The sequence below is a fragment of the Clinocottus analis genome, unplaced genomic scaffold (assembly GCF_023055335.1).
Source record: "Clinocottus analis isolate CAN_PGR_092001 unplaced genomic scaffold, fCliAna1.0.p SCAF_12, whole genome shotgun sequence".
In the NCBI taxonomy this organism is placed as follows: domain Eukaryota; kingdom Metazoa; phylum Chordata; class Actinopteri; order Perciformes; family Cottidae; genus Clinocottus; species Clinocottus analis.
Window position 1 is genome coordinate 17,779,072 of NW_027175843.1, and position 15,678 is coordinate 17,794,749.

At 42.1% G+C, this 15,678-nt stretch overlaps 2 protein-coding genes across 8 annotated transcripts in view; one reads left to right on the top strand and one right to left on the bottom strand.

Annotated features, from left to right (window-relative positions):
• The window catches only part of lrch1 (leucine-rich repeats and calponin homology (CH) domain containing 1), a 59,451-nt gene extending 57,710 nt beyond the window's left edge, over positions 1 to 1,741 (bottom strand). For all 7 annotated transcript variants that reach the window (XM_068572045.1, XM_068572043.1, XM_068572040.1 and 4 more), the window contains exon 1: positions 1,325 to 1,741. In XM_068572045.1, the coding sequence (XP_068428146.1) occupies positions 1,325 to 1,550 (226 nt within the window). In that variant the 5' untranslated portion in view covers positions 1,551 to 1,741. The remainder of the gene's footprint in view (positions 1 to 1,324) is intronic.
• A 4,452-nt stretch (positions 1,742 to 6,193) lies between these two features.
• rubcnl (rubicon like autophagy enhancer) lies at positions 6,194 to 15,678 on the top strand. The gene is made up of 16 exons (XM_068573055.1): positions 6,194 to 6,302; positions 6,609 to 7,020; positions 7,602 to 7,879; positions 8,460 to 8,557; positions 8,863 to 9,238; positions 10,146 to 10,191; positions 10,293 to 10,398; positions 10,587 to 10,723; positions 10,847 to 10,911; positions 11,529 to 11,568; positions 11,721 to 11,798; positions 12,456 to 12,576; positions 13,362 to 13,423; positions 14,459 to 14,612; positions 15,004 to 15,094; positions 15,456 to 15,678. The coding sequence occupies exons 1-16, from the start codon at positions 6,194 to 6,196 to the stop codon at positions 15,581 to 15,583; spliced, it is 2,301 nt and encodes a 766-aa protein (XP_068429156.1). The 3' UTR covers positions 15,584 to 15,678.

Consider the following 15,678-nt stretch of genomic DNA (forward strand, 5'->3'; position numbering starts at 1 on the left):
AGCACAAACTCAACTCTGGTTACCTACATTGCATTGGCATAGCATCAGTACCTGTGTGCATGGATATATATTACTAGAACTAGCCTTTAGAGTCCGATACCGCCTCTGACATCATGTGACCGGCCTGCATCCAAGTCATTACTGATACACAGCACATCAAAGCAAATCAGTTTCCATCATAGGGATCCATGCAATGCTGCAGCACACACTAAACGCTACTTTTAGCATGTTGAGTTCACTACTACCGTCTTAATTAACAGGAAAGTCCTGTGCTATGATCAAAATACTGCAAAAAGAGATGCATCAGTACTTAAAGTTTCTAGTTTAGGGACATAAAAACCCCTCGAGCTCACGTTGTTATGGTTTCCCGTCCCATCTGCAGAGTTTAAAGCGGAGAATATACATTTTTTAAGGATACAAAAACAAACCATCCAACAGTAATGGAAGAAGTACTCAGATTGTTACTACAGTGTACTTTTACACTATTACAAAGAGGAGTCCATCCCATGTATGAAGAAAAATAAACATATTGATATATCAAAATAGTTCCATAATACATAAAGTACCAAAAGTAAAAATACTCATGATGCAAAATTACATACAAAAAAAATGCAATGTTTGCCGCTGACATGTAGTATAGCATAACATTAAAATACTGAAGTAAAGTACAAGTATTTGAGTAAATATACTCAGTTACTTTTTTCCCACTAGTAATTGTGTTAAAGATCTGCCTTAACATTAAAAAAAACATATCTGTCAAATCTATTGTTGTCAACAAAGCAGCACACTCTGCTCTCCATGCCTGTTTACAACTCTAAATGGATTAAAAAGGAAGTGGTGGGGAATTCCACTGAAGGCCCACTGAGCAGTCAGACCCTGCAGACGTTTACTGCACACTGGAAACTTGAGCTTTTTTTTTTTTTTTGGGAATGCTTGAATCACCAACATCCTGTCTGCGGGCACTGCAGGTAGCAACGAGCCAACGTCCAGCTGTGGAGCTAAAGTTGGGGATGTATATGGAGCCTCGTTTGAGTTTACACACACACACACACACACACACACACACACACACACAGCAAAAAATAACAGACGCGCGATGAGCCGCCAGGGTCGCGGGTTCGACTCCCCCGTGCGGCTCAATACATAAACACGCTCTTCTGATTTTTAACGGCCAACGGAAATTCCAGCACTGTACGTGCTCACGGTGAGTGAGGACCACGCTGCCGCACGGAGAGTCGTTACCGCCCATTACCGGTCAACCCCCCCCCCGCCCCCCCGCTCCCTTACCCTCCACCAACACCCCACCCCAGGGAGACAAGCCTACCTGCTTCCACTGTATCCGTCAGGTCGTGGTTGGCGGCTGTCCGGGGAAACTCCTTTAGTTTGCGGGCGCTGAGGTTGAGCACGCCGCTGGCCGCCGCCTCCTCCAGCGCCCGCTCCAAGCCCCGGTTGGGCGGCAGGTTAGCGCCCCCAATGTGAGACTGGATCGACGGGGAAGAACTGAGCTGGGAATGAGGAGCACGAGCCGACTCCGGTCCCAACGTCGCCATAATGCTCCCAACCTCTCCGCGGTTCTCCGGGAGGGGGCTTGTGTGCGCGTGCGCCGGTTGTATCCGAGAGCGAGCGGGGTCGCGTGCAGGGTACTAAGCTAACGGTCGGGGCAAAACGGCCGTACACCGACTTCTTCAGGCGTGCCGACTGCCGAGGCGTGCCGTGCCGCGTTTCCTCCTCGATTGTAGCCGCCGCGTCCGCCTCTCTGTCTGCGCGATGCGCGAAAGCGTCGAAGAATGGAGACGAGGTGCGACTTCCGGTCGGGATATTTCAAAATAAGATACCGCCCAGGCCAGCGCCATTCTACGATGAGAGCAAAGGCAAATCGTCTCTGAATAATAATAATAATAATAATAATAATAATAATAATAATAATAATAACAAATAATGATTGTTGGAAATACAATGTGGGGAAAAAAATGCTGCCGCCCGAGTCCATACCTCACCTACAAAACATTTTTTTATTCGTTAATAACTACATTCAAGTTTTAGAAATACGGCCTAATTTTTTATTTTATTTTACCCTTTTAAGTGCTTGACTTGATAGGACGGCTTATTTGGATTTCCATTCATTTCAGCCCCATGACTTTCTTAAGCTACATGATTTATTCTCTGCGTTTCCGTTTTCCGCTCCGCATTTCTTGGACTTGACGCAGCTCACGCACTGCGGCTGCGCACTAGTGTGTGCAGCTTGGAAACAGCAGGAGAATGAAAACAGCAGTGGAAACGCAGCTAAACAGCGACATCTGCTGCGCAGAATCAAGGCATGCTGCATTTGAGAAGAAAATATAGTTTTACGGAAGCTTTTTCCAGAGTGATGATTCATACCTGATTGATACAGTCGGTGACTGTGGTAACTGCGTTTATTTCCACCCACTTGATCCCAATTCCTGTTCCTGTTAGAGGCACATGAACGCACAAAAACGTCATGACAGCGTCAAAACAGAAATGTACAAAATCATATTAGTTAGCCATCTATCGCTTATAATGTTGGCTGTTAAAACATTTGGAAGAACTCTGTATCAGTAATTGTACATGGACACTATCTCTGGCTGCCATATATTGTATTCCTTCAACCAGGCTTGTTAAACCAAGTCATTTGCATTATTTTGCCTTGTGGGCTGAATTTGGTTCCAAATTCAATTGGTTCTTCTTTGACTCATATTGAACCCTTCCAACAAGTTTCATGAAAATCAGGCGAGTATTTTTTTTCTTCTGTAACCCTGGTGACAAATAAACTGAACAGAAAACAAAGCCTCCTAAACATTTTCAATGAGTTTACGTGCTGCAACATGTTGCACGCATTTCACTTGTTTGGGCTGAACAAAACTCTCCTGCAGCATTAGGGTTGGTCATTAGGATCCTAAATTATAATGTTTTTTAATAGCCACAATTGTGTGACCTTGGCTAGTATAATTGTTTGTATTGATTGGTCATTGAAAAATGCTGACAGTTAACAAAAAGGCATGTCTCATAAAAGTTGATACATTGAAGTAAAAAAGTGGATTTTGTGCTGACGTTAAACCCCCTATTTACTACCATCTGACCACTGCTTGTGTGTGTGTGTGTGTGTGTGTGTGTGTGTGTGTGTGTGTGTGTGTGTGTGTGTGTGTGTGTGTGTGTGTGTGTGTGTGTGTGTGTGAAAACATGATGGTGAGAGCGCTCCACTGCGGAGCGGCAGTGCTGAGTCAAGCGATTACATAACAAGCTTGCATCAGCAGATGAACAGTGTGGATCACTGATTACAGTATGTGTGCCAACTCAGGGTTCTACTTGCATAGCCATACTTGTGAGGACCTTTATTGACATAAGGTACAATTAATCCCACAGATTACAGCTAATAACCTTTGTTCTAACTGTAACCCCAAACACAATTGTATCTTTAAAACTGACCTGTGGGGACAAAACTTTCCCATAAAAATTGAATTTTTCTCAAAATGTTTGGATCAAATGTGAGTCACTGCAACCACGAGAGGCCCTTCAGCATGTCGCCATAAATGAGCACTTAACATGTTATGCAGTTTGATGTGAGATTATCTGTGGACAGACTTAGAGATCTGATGAGAGACATGCACACACAACAATCACATTATCTCCTGGCAGAAATAGAACATATCAGAGGCATTTTAAAGGGAGAAAACTTGTTTTCTAATGTAAGCTCACATACGTTCAGTGTTTTCCTCTAAGAGAGTTTGAATGTGCGCCTCTGCTAATAAAACTGACTGACACTTTGACTGAGTAAAACTTCCTCTTCCTTTTGCAGCTGGCCGCTGGCGTGACAGCCATCAGTCCACTGAGCTGAAGCGCTTTAATATTTCTGCTGATTAAACTCTTTGCGCACTTCCAATTCTGTTCATAGATTGAGGAAGATGCACCATTATAACCATATAATTATTATTAATTTAAAACGCCTGCTGGTGGTTTCTCTGTGATTTTCTATTGAGTACATGTATGCAATGCCACATTTTTTCTTTGTGTTTATTATGTTCTTTAGCAAAATGGCACTTTTCTCCACGGAAGGAAATCATCAATCAAAAGTTAAGTAACAAAATTACAAAAACAAAACATGGATTGCGGCAGAATGAATAAAGATCAAAAATATGTTCCAGATTAAAGAGAAGGCCTAAACATTGCAAGTGACTTTAACACATTATATTCTCATAAAACCTTTGGCTTGTACATGTCTGCAGAAGAAACACTGCTGCCCGCTCAGCTGTGGAAAGTACAAACCACTGTTAAATACAGGAAGTGTTGGTAACCAACCGCCTCGCTTCCTTTCAAGACTCGCATCGGTCCCTTCGGCCTCTGACAGGTCGCTGCTTCATTCTGGGAGATTACAAAATGGTGAGTAGCTCGGTTCATTTTGCGGTTCGTGAGATGCGTTGTACTTGTGTTCTGGTCAGTGTTACTTCGTCCTCTCGGCCAATGCACTTTGCTTTTGATGAGATGGGGAGCGGCGCGTTGGTACTTCACGACATAATGCCCTCACAATCAGAGTCTGCACGCACAGGAAGCTTGAAGAGAATCAGCCTCTTGAAGCGAGACCGATAACATGTTGAACTTTATTTGTTTTAAACACTGAGTAAAACTGTATATATGTGTGTAGATGTATCTATGAGGGTGTGCGCATATGTACATGTATGTGTACATGGGTGTGTATATGCAGGTATACCCCTATGTTTTTTATTCATATGATTATGTGCAGATATATCTTATATGTACATAAATTGTACACTTCTTTTCTTTATCTCTTTATAGGTTTTGTGGTAAAATATAACAACTGAAACATTACCACAGGTTTTCCATTTTGACTATAAGAAATTCAAATTCAGTGGGTTTTTTTTCTTCTTTAACGTATTACATGAAATGTTTTAAGGGATATTGTTGTTATTTATAATTGTTTAAAGAACATACAGGGCTTAATCTCTAATGGATAATAAAAGTATTAAAATAACATAAGTGAATCATCAGCTGGATAACGGTGACTCGTAACAATAACTGTGAGTTAAGGGTCCAAGTTTGGTTTAATTGATTTGTGTATTAAATGTCACGGCAATCCATCTGATAGTTGATCTGTTGATCTCTTGATTGATTTGTGACTTTGGTTGAAAAACATCTTAACTGTTTCCCACTGACCCGACTGTTTGTATTTCATGATGTGAAACCAGCTGATGTTTATGAAGCTGTGACACCGAGTGTGTACGTGCATACTGACGAGAAACAGTTATCAAACAAATGTCCGCATTACATAATGTTCATATTACATTATATTCTCATACGTAACGGTAGAAACGGGGGGGCAGATCTTTTTGAATTTGTTAAAAAAGACTTCTTCTGACAGGATATGTACCCCAATTTTAATAAGTTATGTTTTCAAGGGAGTTTTACTGTTAAGCTTTCACAAGTCAGTTGCTCCAGGGTTGAGGTAAAAAAATCAGACGTTTAGAATCAGGCATTCACATTTTGGAATTTGAGGAAGAGAAAATAATATTAATAGCAAATACCGATATTGCAGGCTCTTGTTTGAGGTAAAAAAAAACCTTAAAATATTCCTCAATCTTTACTTGCACTTACTTCCTGTGTGACGTCACATGTTCTGACAAACCTTTGGGATGTGTGTTGCTCCACACTGGCATGTTTTTGGTCAAAACTTCCACAAGCTGTTGACTCACAAAATGTAATAAAAGTCTCCTTTTTTTTCAGTGCATGATTAGTCTCCACAATCCCCGTCTTAAATAACTGCGTACTCATCTCCACAAACACATGCTGTCTGACCTCATCTATTGTAGTAGATGAGGTCATGTTCAGACTTGAGACTTTGACTTTTAAGAGCCTTTGAGTTGTTTTATGATCCTAATGAACGACCAGCAGGAACTGCAGTGAAAAGAAAGTCCTGCTCCCGTCTCCAAACAGAAAGAAAAGAAGACACTTTTGAGTCATGAACGTCATTAGTCTTCATCGGTGCTCGACTGCCTAAAGATGTAAGTGTTTGGGTAACTTTGGATTCTTTGAGTCAGTCAAATCCTCACTCACTGCCACAGCTGGGAGCTGTTTGCTCATCACGCAGGAAGCAATGTCGCACCAGGACGTGTCCACCAGAGCCGCTGTCACCGGGACACTTTGTCTCTCCTCTCCTGTGCAGATGGGAGGCTGCGAGATGCCCTCGTCGCTGCACAGATCCAGATACATCAGCTGGTGCGTCGACTCCGCGGAGTCGCAGACACCTGCAGCTGAAGCTCTGAGAGGAACAGGTGAGATCCACAGCACTCTCAAAATAGATTTCCGGAGCTTTGAAGCACTTTGAGGGCTACTTAAGACTGCGATTACGCGGGACAATGCAGGTGTTACATGGCTGCTGAGCACAGGGAACTCTGATCAAAGAGGATTCACAATAAAAGCCTTTAAGCCTTTAATTTGAATGATATGGAAGTGGTTATTAATCTGGTTCAAATGCCAGAAACACCAGCTTGAAAGAAACTCCCTCTCATCCCTGAGCAATGAATGTGCGTTTAAAATATGTATTACAAACATGTCTGTCTCCTGTTTCTCTCTACAAGTCCCTCAGGAAGAGTCTTTCCACCAAAACCATCAGCCGGCTGGTTCAGGATCAGTCCCACTTCTCCTCCTGACGCCGCCAGAAACCAGTGGAGGAGAAACAAACGCAGCATTTTCCCATCAACGCCCGGAGCCACCGTTCACAAAGAGGACACGTCACAAGGCCTTCACACATTCCCAGCGCTCCCAGTTGAACCCACAGTACAGCTCGGCCGTGCACACCATTGACAGAACCCCCGATCGTCAGGCTGATGGGGACAGTGAGGATGATGATGGCGAGGAAGGAAGACAGGGTAACAGAGAGGAGCTGGAGGACGAAAGCGTCTTCCTTCCCAGGAGCAGTCCGGTCATCTCCAGACGCCGGAGGCCCAGATCCTGGCATGGAGAGGACACCGGCACAGAGGCACCATCAAGGTGACTGAAAACATTTTTAAAAAAGTAGTACGTTCGCTATTTATTAAGTATTATTATCGCGTGAGTATTTGCACTTTCTTTTTTCCCCAAAAATATTACAATCATAGCTTCCTAATATGAATTTGATGAGCGTTTGCTTTTCATCCAATCCAAAAATCCTTTGTTTTGTGTCTCATTGCAAAAATAATGATGACATAAAGGAAACAAGGAAACCTTTTTTCATTTTTTTTTTATTTTCCGTTTCAATTCCTGTTTCCTCATAAACTGTGTGCTACCTATGAACACAGAGATCTGCATTCTCAGGACACTTCCTTGCATTTTAACAGCAGGTAGTGTCATTGAGGCGGGCGGATAGAAAGGTATTTCTGGAGAGCAGCTTCATTGTGTTTTGTGATCTTTGTGTTGTCGAATAATTACACGTAGTGTTCATTGCCCCTTGAACACTCGAGGAGTCACTTGTTGAAGTTTGACCTTGATTTGTTAACTTTTTAATGAATAAAATGTTCTCTTTTTGAATTTGTGGAAGTGTATATTATGATTTTTCAAGTTGCCATCCTGTTTCTTGTGGGGTTTTTTGACAGAGACGTGGACTCCCGGTCTCCTGCTTCTGGTTCGCTGTCTCTAGATCCTTGCGGGTGCCCAGCTGTCCCCGGCCCGGTGGATCAGGGATCCAAACCGAGCTCCTGTCCCCGCCCGGCCCCTCTTCAGAAGGACAAGAAGCCGCTCTGCGCCTCTCCCTCGTCGCATCTGAACCGACTCCTCGGCCCTTGGCTCCACCGTCCTTTCAGCGGACGGCAGGGATTGGCTGAGGAGGACAGGGGGCGGGGCCTCACCAGCGGCGACACCTCTCACTCATCAGGTAGAAGAATGGGTTTAATTATTACAGGTGTATCTACAGAGTGACGGCTGTGTGGACATGCACAGAGTCCACCTGCTATTTCCCAATGCATTCTGGTCTGATTAAGATCAGGTAGTCTGACACCAATAAACCTGCTGACGTGTGTTTGCTAACACGTTGTTGCTAACACCGCTTTGCAGATATTTGGTCATAAAACTAAAGTATTGGACAAGCTTGAGGTCAGGGGATCAAAGTTACAATTCATCCTTTCGGGACCATGAACTCGTGATAAAGATTGCAGCGCAACCCACACTATACTATCAAACATGTTAATAAAAGATCCACTAATGGTGACGCTATCGAGAAAGCTAGGGGATGAAGTCAGTATGATTCATCCTCAGGGAGTATAACTGTTTGTATAAAGTTTCAAGTTTCACGGGTTAAAAAGTACTCCATGGTTCTGCTGAGGTCTCACATGAGCCATTTGTCTGCGTACTTTCCCCCCCTCTTATGTTTTAAGGGCTCAACCTAGAGGCACTTGGTTGTCTACTTTTCGTATCATTTTCCACACTACAGAAACATAATGCATTTGCTTTTTCAGGCCTCTCCACCTCAACACAGCACAGCAAAGAGAGGCGGGGCAGCGGCATCCCAGAATTCTCTGCAGACATCTTTAAGACCAGTTGTGATCTGGAAAAGGTGCGTCACATCCAAGAGCTGTACAGTTCATTATTTAGTACTTTTGATACGTTATAAATGAAACAAATTCGAATCTGATTAAAATGAAGACCATGTATCACAGTGTCAAGTTGTGGTGAGTTCAATGTCTCAAGTTAAGAGAGCTTTTTAACACAGATTTCATCTCCTAACCTCTCTGAAAGAATGACAATTAGCTTTTTCATCCGACTCGGAATGCACAAAACACATCAGCGTGTCAATAATGATGACAACTTTGTTTACCGGTGTCTCTATGAATGACTGTGTGTGTGTGTGTGTGTGTGCAGGAGAATGCTCATTTCATCGTGGTGGACATGATGCTGGAGGTGCTGGAAGGTGTCAAATGGACCCTGAGCTCCGATCGATGGACGTCCACGACGGACACACGGCAACGCTCGCACTGCAACGCGCGGGTGTGCGTGTGCGCGCACGGAGACGCTGAGAGATGTCGAGCAAGCGGACGCACACAGGCCGGCGGTGCGAGTGATCCCCAACAAGAGACTGAGAAGATGCTGCAGAGAAACACACACTCCTCCTGCGGACACACACGGCAACACACGCGGGATGAAGAGGAGGAGGAGGAAGAGGAGGAAGCAGCGAATCACGAGGCTGGACATCCATCGAAGACTTTCTCCATCCTCTCCTCAGACAGCGGATTTGAAGGTAAAATACTCTCACTGTCCATTTAGATGTAATAACAGTGACAGGATTAAAATGTTATATGTTGTGTAGGATGAAAAAAATCTTAATTTTTAATAGTTATTTAGCATTTTTACTCTTTATTGTCTTAAATCCTTTTGACAACACGTGCATGATATGATGCCTGCTGGTGAGGCAGTGCATACTTTATTAAGTATCATTATTGTGTTGTAAATAATGTGTCACATATTTCTCTCTATATTCTGTCTTTTTTAAAATGAATCATTTAAAACCAAAACATGAAATGATGTAAATATCTAAAATGAAATAAGATACTAGTTTTAAGGGTATTTTATAATGTTACTTTACTTAACTGCAACTCAGAGGGAAATGTTGTACTTTATCCTCCACTAAATGACAACATTGGTTATTTGGGTTTTATTATTACAAAATATAATCAACCTATTATAAGTTTAGACAAGACGTGATGAACAAATTTGTCGTCAAAGTAGCAGCGCCACTCACTTTACAGACACCAGATGCAATAAACTAAACACACAAAATAAAATAATACATATATACACCATGAATACCAATAACTGCAGTAAATACACAATGAATGTGAATATTCGCAGTAAATTAAGGAAACTAAATTAAATGTAAACAGTGTGCAAAATGTGTAAAATATATATACACAAAAGAATACAACCATAACTGTGCATAAATACACACTAGTTTTACTTTTAAAGAAAGTTACCTGAACAATGTTGCTCATTGCACATTTAGGTCATGAGACAGTGTTCTTATGTATTATCAACACTTTATAACAGCTGATAACAAGTGTGATCATGTTAGTGGGACTGTAACTCCCTCCAGAAATGATCATTCTTGCGTCACATATGATTCCTGAATTTCTGCGTTTTAATTCCAGACTGCGCAGGCGACGCTACGCTGACGCCGAGAGAGTCTCTCCCAAAGTATGAACAAAAAAAACACCCCAAATGACTGTGCGTCTGTTTGAATACAGACTTCAGAGTCTGAGAGTCCTGAGTCGATCTGTGCTTTTCCCATGATGCAGTGCGGAGCGGCTGGCCCAGCAGTTGGTGCTGGAGTTCAGGAGGAGCTGGCTGCCTTCCCGTGAGCCTCGGCGTGGACGGCTAAGCCTGCGCAGCTCGCTGCAGGAGGTGGGAACGCATCACAGCGCCCGATATGCAAATGAACAGAGAAAATGACACAAAAACATGCGTTTCAACAAGCAAAGCGTTGTTGTGTGTTCCTACATCTGCTTCCAGGCTATATCCTTTGTGTCTAGTCCCACAACCAGGGGAGCCAACATGGATATTTCCTCTCTGTTCTCTCTCCTGTTTGACAGTTGCCAGGCTCTGAGGATGTGGCGGCGAGCAGCGGCAGCCTGGCAGAGGAGATCAGCCTGAGGACCAGGATGAGAGGATCCCTGAGCTGGGCCCCGCCGCGCTTCCAGATCATCTTCACCGTTCAGCCGACCAACAGGTGTAGTGACGCCCGGCCAGACCCAACCACACCGAACAGGAACACATAGAAGGAAAAAAGGGACGAAAGGGATGGACGGATGGGAGGATGTGGACATTCACGGTGCACTGTTTCCTCCTCCAGGCGCAGCGAGGTCGTGGCTCTGCAGCACTTCCTGTGTGCGGGCTGCGGCACCGAGGTGGAGCCGCGTGAGTATTCACATCACCGGCTTTCATTCAGCTTCAGAGGAGGGAAAAGGGTGAAGTTCACCGAGAAGGAAACAAGACAATGAAAATGTTTTTTTTACCATCTTTAATATGACCACTAGGGGGCACAAGATACTTTGATTTGCAATACATCAAACATCTGTTTTATGTGCTTTATTCTGCTTTTTATGTTTTTTTGGGTTCTTAATTTGACAATATTCAAAGTTAAGCTGATACAAAGCACCACTGAGTTCTCTATCTATCTATCTATCTATCTATCTATCTATCTATCTATCTATCTATCTATCTATCTATCTATCTATCTATCTATCTGTCTATTTATCTCTCTCTCTCTCTCTCTCTCTCTCTCTCTCTCTCTATATATATATATATATATATATATATATATATATATATATATATATATATATATATGTGTGTGTGTGTGTGTGTGTGTGTTGTGTGTGTGTGTGTCTCTCTCTCTCTCTCTCTCTCTCTCTCTCTCTCTCTCTCGCTCTCTCTCTCTCTCTCTCTCTCTCTCTATATATATATATATATATATATATATATATATATATATATATATGTGTGTGTGTGTGTGTGTGTCTCTCTCTCACCAGGGTACATAAAGAAACTGCGGTATTGTGAGTATCTTGGCCGGTACGTATCCGTACAACATGTAATAGTAATCACCGGAGAGGTCATGAGTGAGGTCACGATGCCGCGATAGCAAGAATAAAAAGCAACTCTCTCTCCAACAAACATGAATCCAACTGTTGTGCTCGGATCATCTCTTCCTCTGACTCCTTCAGGTATTTCTGTGACTGCTGCCACGGCGGCTCTGAAGCTGTGATTCCTGGTCGACTTCTGTCCTGCGGGGACTTTGGCAGGTCGTAAAAACACCAATAAAGCTCCTGCCACGCCTATTTAAATATGACTAATACTGTCAGCCAGAATGTCTCATACACACTGATACCATTATTGATTTTAATACAGTGAGACACATGAATACAGATGATATTGCTGAACTATATCAGTTATATCTGTGTTTTTACTTTTTATTATTTTTTACACAATGTTTTTGTTGATTTTCAGTCACATCAATGAATTTCAACAGAACAATACACAGCCAACATTTCCACCCTGTTCCCCCTCTCCTAATAATAAAATAACTAAATAATAGTTCAATTAAAACAGATGATAATGATAATAAAAATAACATGAAATACTTTTTATTAACAATAATACCGTAACATTTCCAAAAAAGAAAACACCTCGAAGCAATTACAAGTAAAAAGTTGCAGCATTACGTTAAATGTGATTAAAAAAAAGACAAATACTATACAACAGATAATAATCCAACTATTCAATATATATTCTAAAAATATAGAGCAAGTAACAATACCATCATCATGAATATTACTATCAATCCACTCAAAGCAGTACTATACATCATCCAATGAACCGAGGACAAGCTAACTAACGAGCTCAGCGGGAGAACGAACACGTCTTCATAGAAATCTGACATATTGATATTAATATTGCAGATACCCGGTGAGTGATTTCTCCAAACAGCTGCTGGAGTCAGTCCGGCTTCAGCCTCTGTTTGAGCTGACTCGCGTCGGGAAGACGCTCTACAGCCGAGTGAAGGAGCTGGACAAGTTCAGGGTGAGTTTCAAGATTATGGGAACCATAATCACGGACGTTATTATTTCACATCCCGTTCCACTCGACTCCAGCAAAGAGACGTTTGTCCTCTGAACTGGTCAAACGAGGAAACTGAACATAAACGTATGTCCTCGTCTTGTTTCTCCATCAAACATCTCACGACCCCTCAGATTTATCTGGTGACCCTTTGGAGGGCCGCGACCCCTATGTTGGGAAACCGCCAGAATAAGATGACTGTATGTTAGGAAGTTAAAAGTAACAAACTGTCACATAACGAGTCATTTCATTTCAGTGAGAGTACTTTCATTCAACATTTTGAGTACATTCAGCTTCTAATACTTCTTTACTTTTACTGAAGTATTGTATAAATGAAATGCAGTACTTGTAATGGAGTATTTTTACATTGTTTTCTTGGTACTTTTACTCAAGTACCAGAGAGACTTTTGGCAAAGAGGCAGTACAATATTCTTGTTTTCTCTTTTAAAGATTCAACAGAGATGAACTTCAACTTTATTTCTTTATTTCCTTTGCTCCTTACTTCCTTTCTTCTTTATTTCCTTTGCTCCTTCATTCCTTCTTTATTTCCTTTGTTCCGTCCTTTCTTCCGTCCTTCCTTCCTTCCTTCTTTATTTTCTTTTCTCCTTCATTCCTTCCTCCTTTATTTCCATTTCTCCTTCCTTCCTTCTTTATTTCCTTTGCTCCTTCCTTTCTTCCATCCATCCATCCATCTTTCCTTCACTCCTTCCTTCTTTCCTTCCTTCCTTCCTTCCTCCTGTCTCCTTCAGGAGCTCCAGGAACAGCTGATGGGCATCAAGAAGCTGCTGTCAGCCTGCAGATTGTCTGGAAGGTAGACAGAATATTAATAACAATATGACTGTGATGCTTGTTTATTGATTGTAAAACGAGTCGCAGACTTCAAGAAGCAACTCAAAACATTGCATTAAGTTTAATTAGGTTTTGATAAAGCCACAGTGTGTGTAGGAATTTAAAACGTTTAACTTTAGCGCCACCAAGTGTCAGTATCAAAAACAACACAGATATTTCTTTATTAGTGCGGACATTTCAGCAGCAAACAGGGTGAAGTTCACACAAGAGACAAAGTACAACATCTACATCCAGACAGACAGGATATCACTATTATTATGAGGTTCAACAAACATCCACATGATTTCAGAAGCAATTCAATAACATGAGCATTCATTATATGACTTACAGTGACTGAGATGGATGTTTATTGTGTCATGATTACTGACACATTACAAGTACACACTATGGTTTAAATGTAAAAGTGGATCCCCGTTTGGTCGATGAGCATTTATTTATTTATGGATTCATTGAGATGCGTCTGCTGGGAGGAAAAGCAACAACATTTATACATTTAATTAAAGGCCTCAGAAACCTCTGGAGCCATGTTAGACATTTGAGTCACGTTTAACGTTTGATTTCCATGTGTGCAGGTACGAAGGAAGCGGATTTCCTCCACTGTGATAAAGACAATAAGATCCAGTACGTCATAATTATGAGATAGTATCCCTCGTATAATTTAGTGTCTCATAATTCTGACTCACAGGATCTTGATTTCTCTGTCACAGTTTCGGAAACGGGCATCCATACAGGTAGAGAGGACGAAAGGTCGCACACTTTAACACATACAGATACATAGTGGAGGGAATCAAGACAAAGTACACAATAGAGGTGAAACAATATAAGAGAATAATGAACTGTGAGCTCAGCAATGGTTTATTAGGACATCAGGTCAGGCAAGGAGGTGATGTACTCAATGAGTATCCCACAAACAAGATATTTGCCGTCCAGATGAAGCAGTTTCAGCGTGTGTGTGTGTGTGTGTGTGTGTGTGTGTGTGTGTGTGTGTGTGTTTCAGGGCGATGGCCGAGTTTGATCAGCTTCCTGCTCACCTGACGCAGCAGCCGCACCTGTTCTCCATGGACGACCTCTGCAGGGTGAAGAAGGGTCAGCTGGCGGCTCAGGCCCGCGCGGTGCTGCACTCTGCCATCGACCACGTGGAGGACTGTGAGGTCAGTCTGAGGCGGGATTTGTCTCGATAGAAAATACATGTAGTGTGTTGCTAACGCAGCGCGTTGTTGTTGTTGTTGTTGCTCAGTCTTCATGATATGAGTTGCTGAACAGCTGCAGGTGTTGGACACATTTTGTATCCGGACAAAGCCAAAGCAACACAGGGCGGGCTTAAAAACAGCAATGATAACGCCCTGGTGTCCAGATTTTGGGATTAACATGACACAGGGAAGATGGGGGATAAAATACTGACTGTGTTTGTGGCTCTGGCAGCAATTTGACCATCAAAGGAGGAGAAGATGTGGTCTGTGATAGACATTCAGCAAGAGAAAGAGGTTCATACTTTTTTAAAAAACAGACTATTTTACAATTCTTCTGACCTCTTTCCCACAGTTGTGTCTGGCCCGAGGCTTTATCTGTGAGTTCTGCAGAAAAAGAGATGTCATCTTTCCTTTTCAGGTGGACATATGCCTGCAATGTCCAGGTAAGAGCTGACACGTGGTAGCTTTTGAAATAAAATAGCTAAAAAGTAAATGATATAAAATGGAGGCACTTAATATATAATGAATCTCAAGTTCACTTAAATGGTGATATATCAGTGTGCTTTTGTTTGTAGTGTCTAAATAAATTAGTTTAAATTGGAATAAAGGGCTTAGAAACAGTGACAATGGTTTAAAGTCTGACCTCCATCATGAAAACACACATTCTTGATTCCCTCTGTGGGGCAACGTGAAGCTTTGTCGGTTTAAGATGTTGTATTTTTTGGAACAAAATGACCTCATTTCCAACGTTCATGTCTGATAGCAGTATGATGAAGTGCATTCACGCTGCTTCTCCTCCTACAGTGTGCAGAGCGTGCTTCCACAAACACTGTTTTGTGGAAAAGACGTGTCCGAAATGTGCACGGATCCAATCACGGAAAAAACGCCAAGAAGGATTCCACGAAGAGACGACTCAGCACAAACCTCAATGACTCAGTTTCACAATTTTTTAAAAACTGATGCTTTTCTTTGCTCCTCCTCTCTAAGTGCATGATAATAGCTTCATGTGTATAATCAGGGAATTCAA

Excerpts from the sequence above, each read along its gene's own strand:
- rubcnl (XM_068573055.1), top strand. The coding sequence starts at position 6,194 with ATGGGAGGCTGCGAGATGCCCTCGTCGCTGCACAGATCCAGATACATC. Across the intron at positions 7,021-7,601 it reads GGCACAGAGGCACCATCAAG|AGACGTGGACTCCCGGTCTC; the intron begins GTGACTGAAAAC and ends GTTTTTTGACAG. Across the intron at positions 14,613-15,003 it reads ACCACGTGGAGGACTGTGAG|TTGTGTCTGGCCCGAGGCTT; the intron begins GTCAGTCTGAGG and ends TCTTTCCCACAG.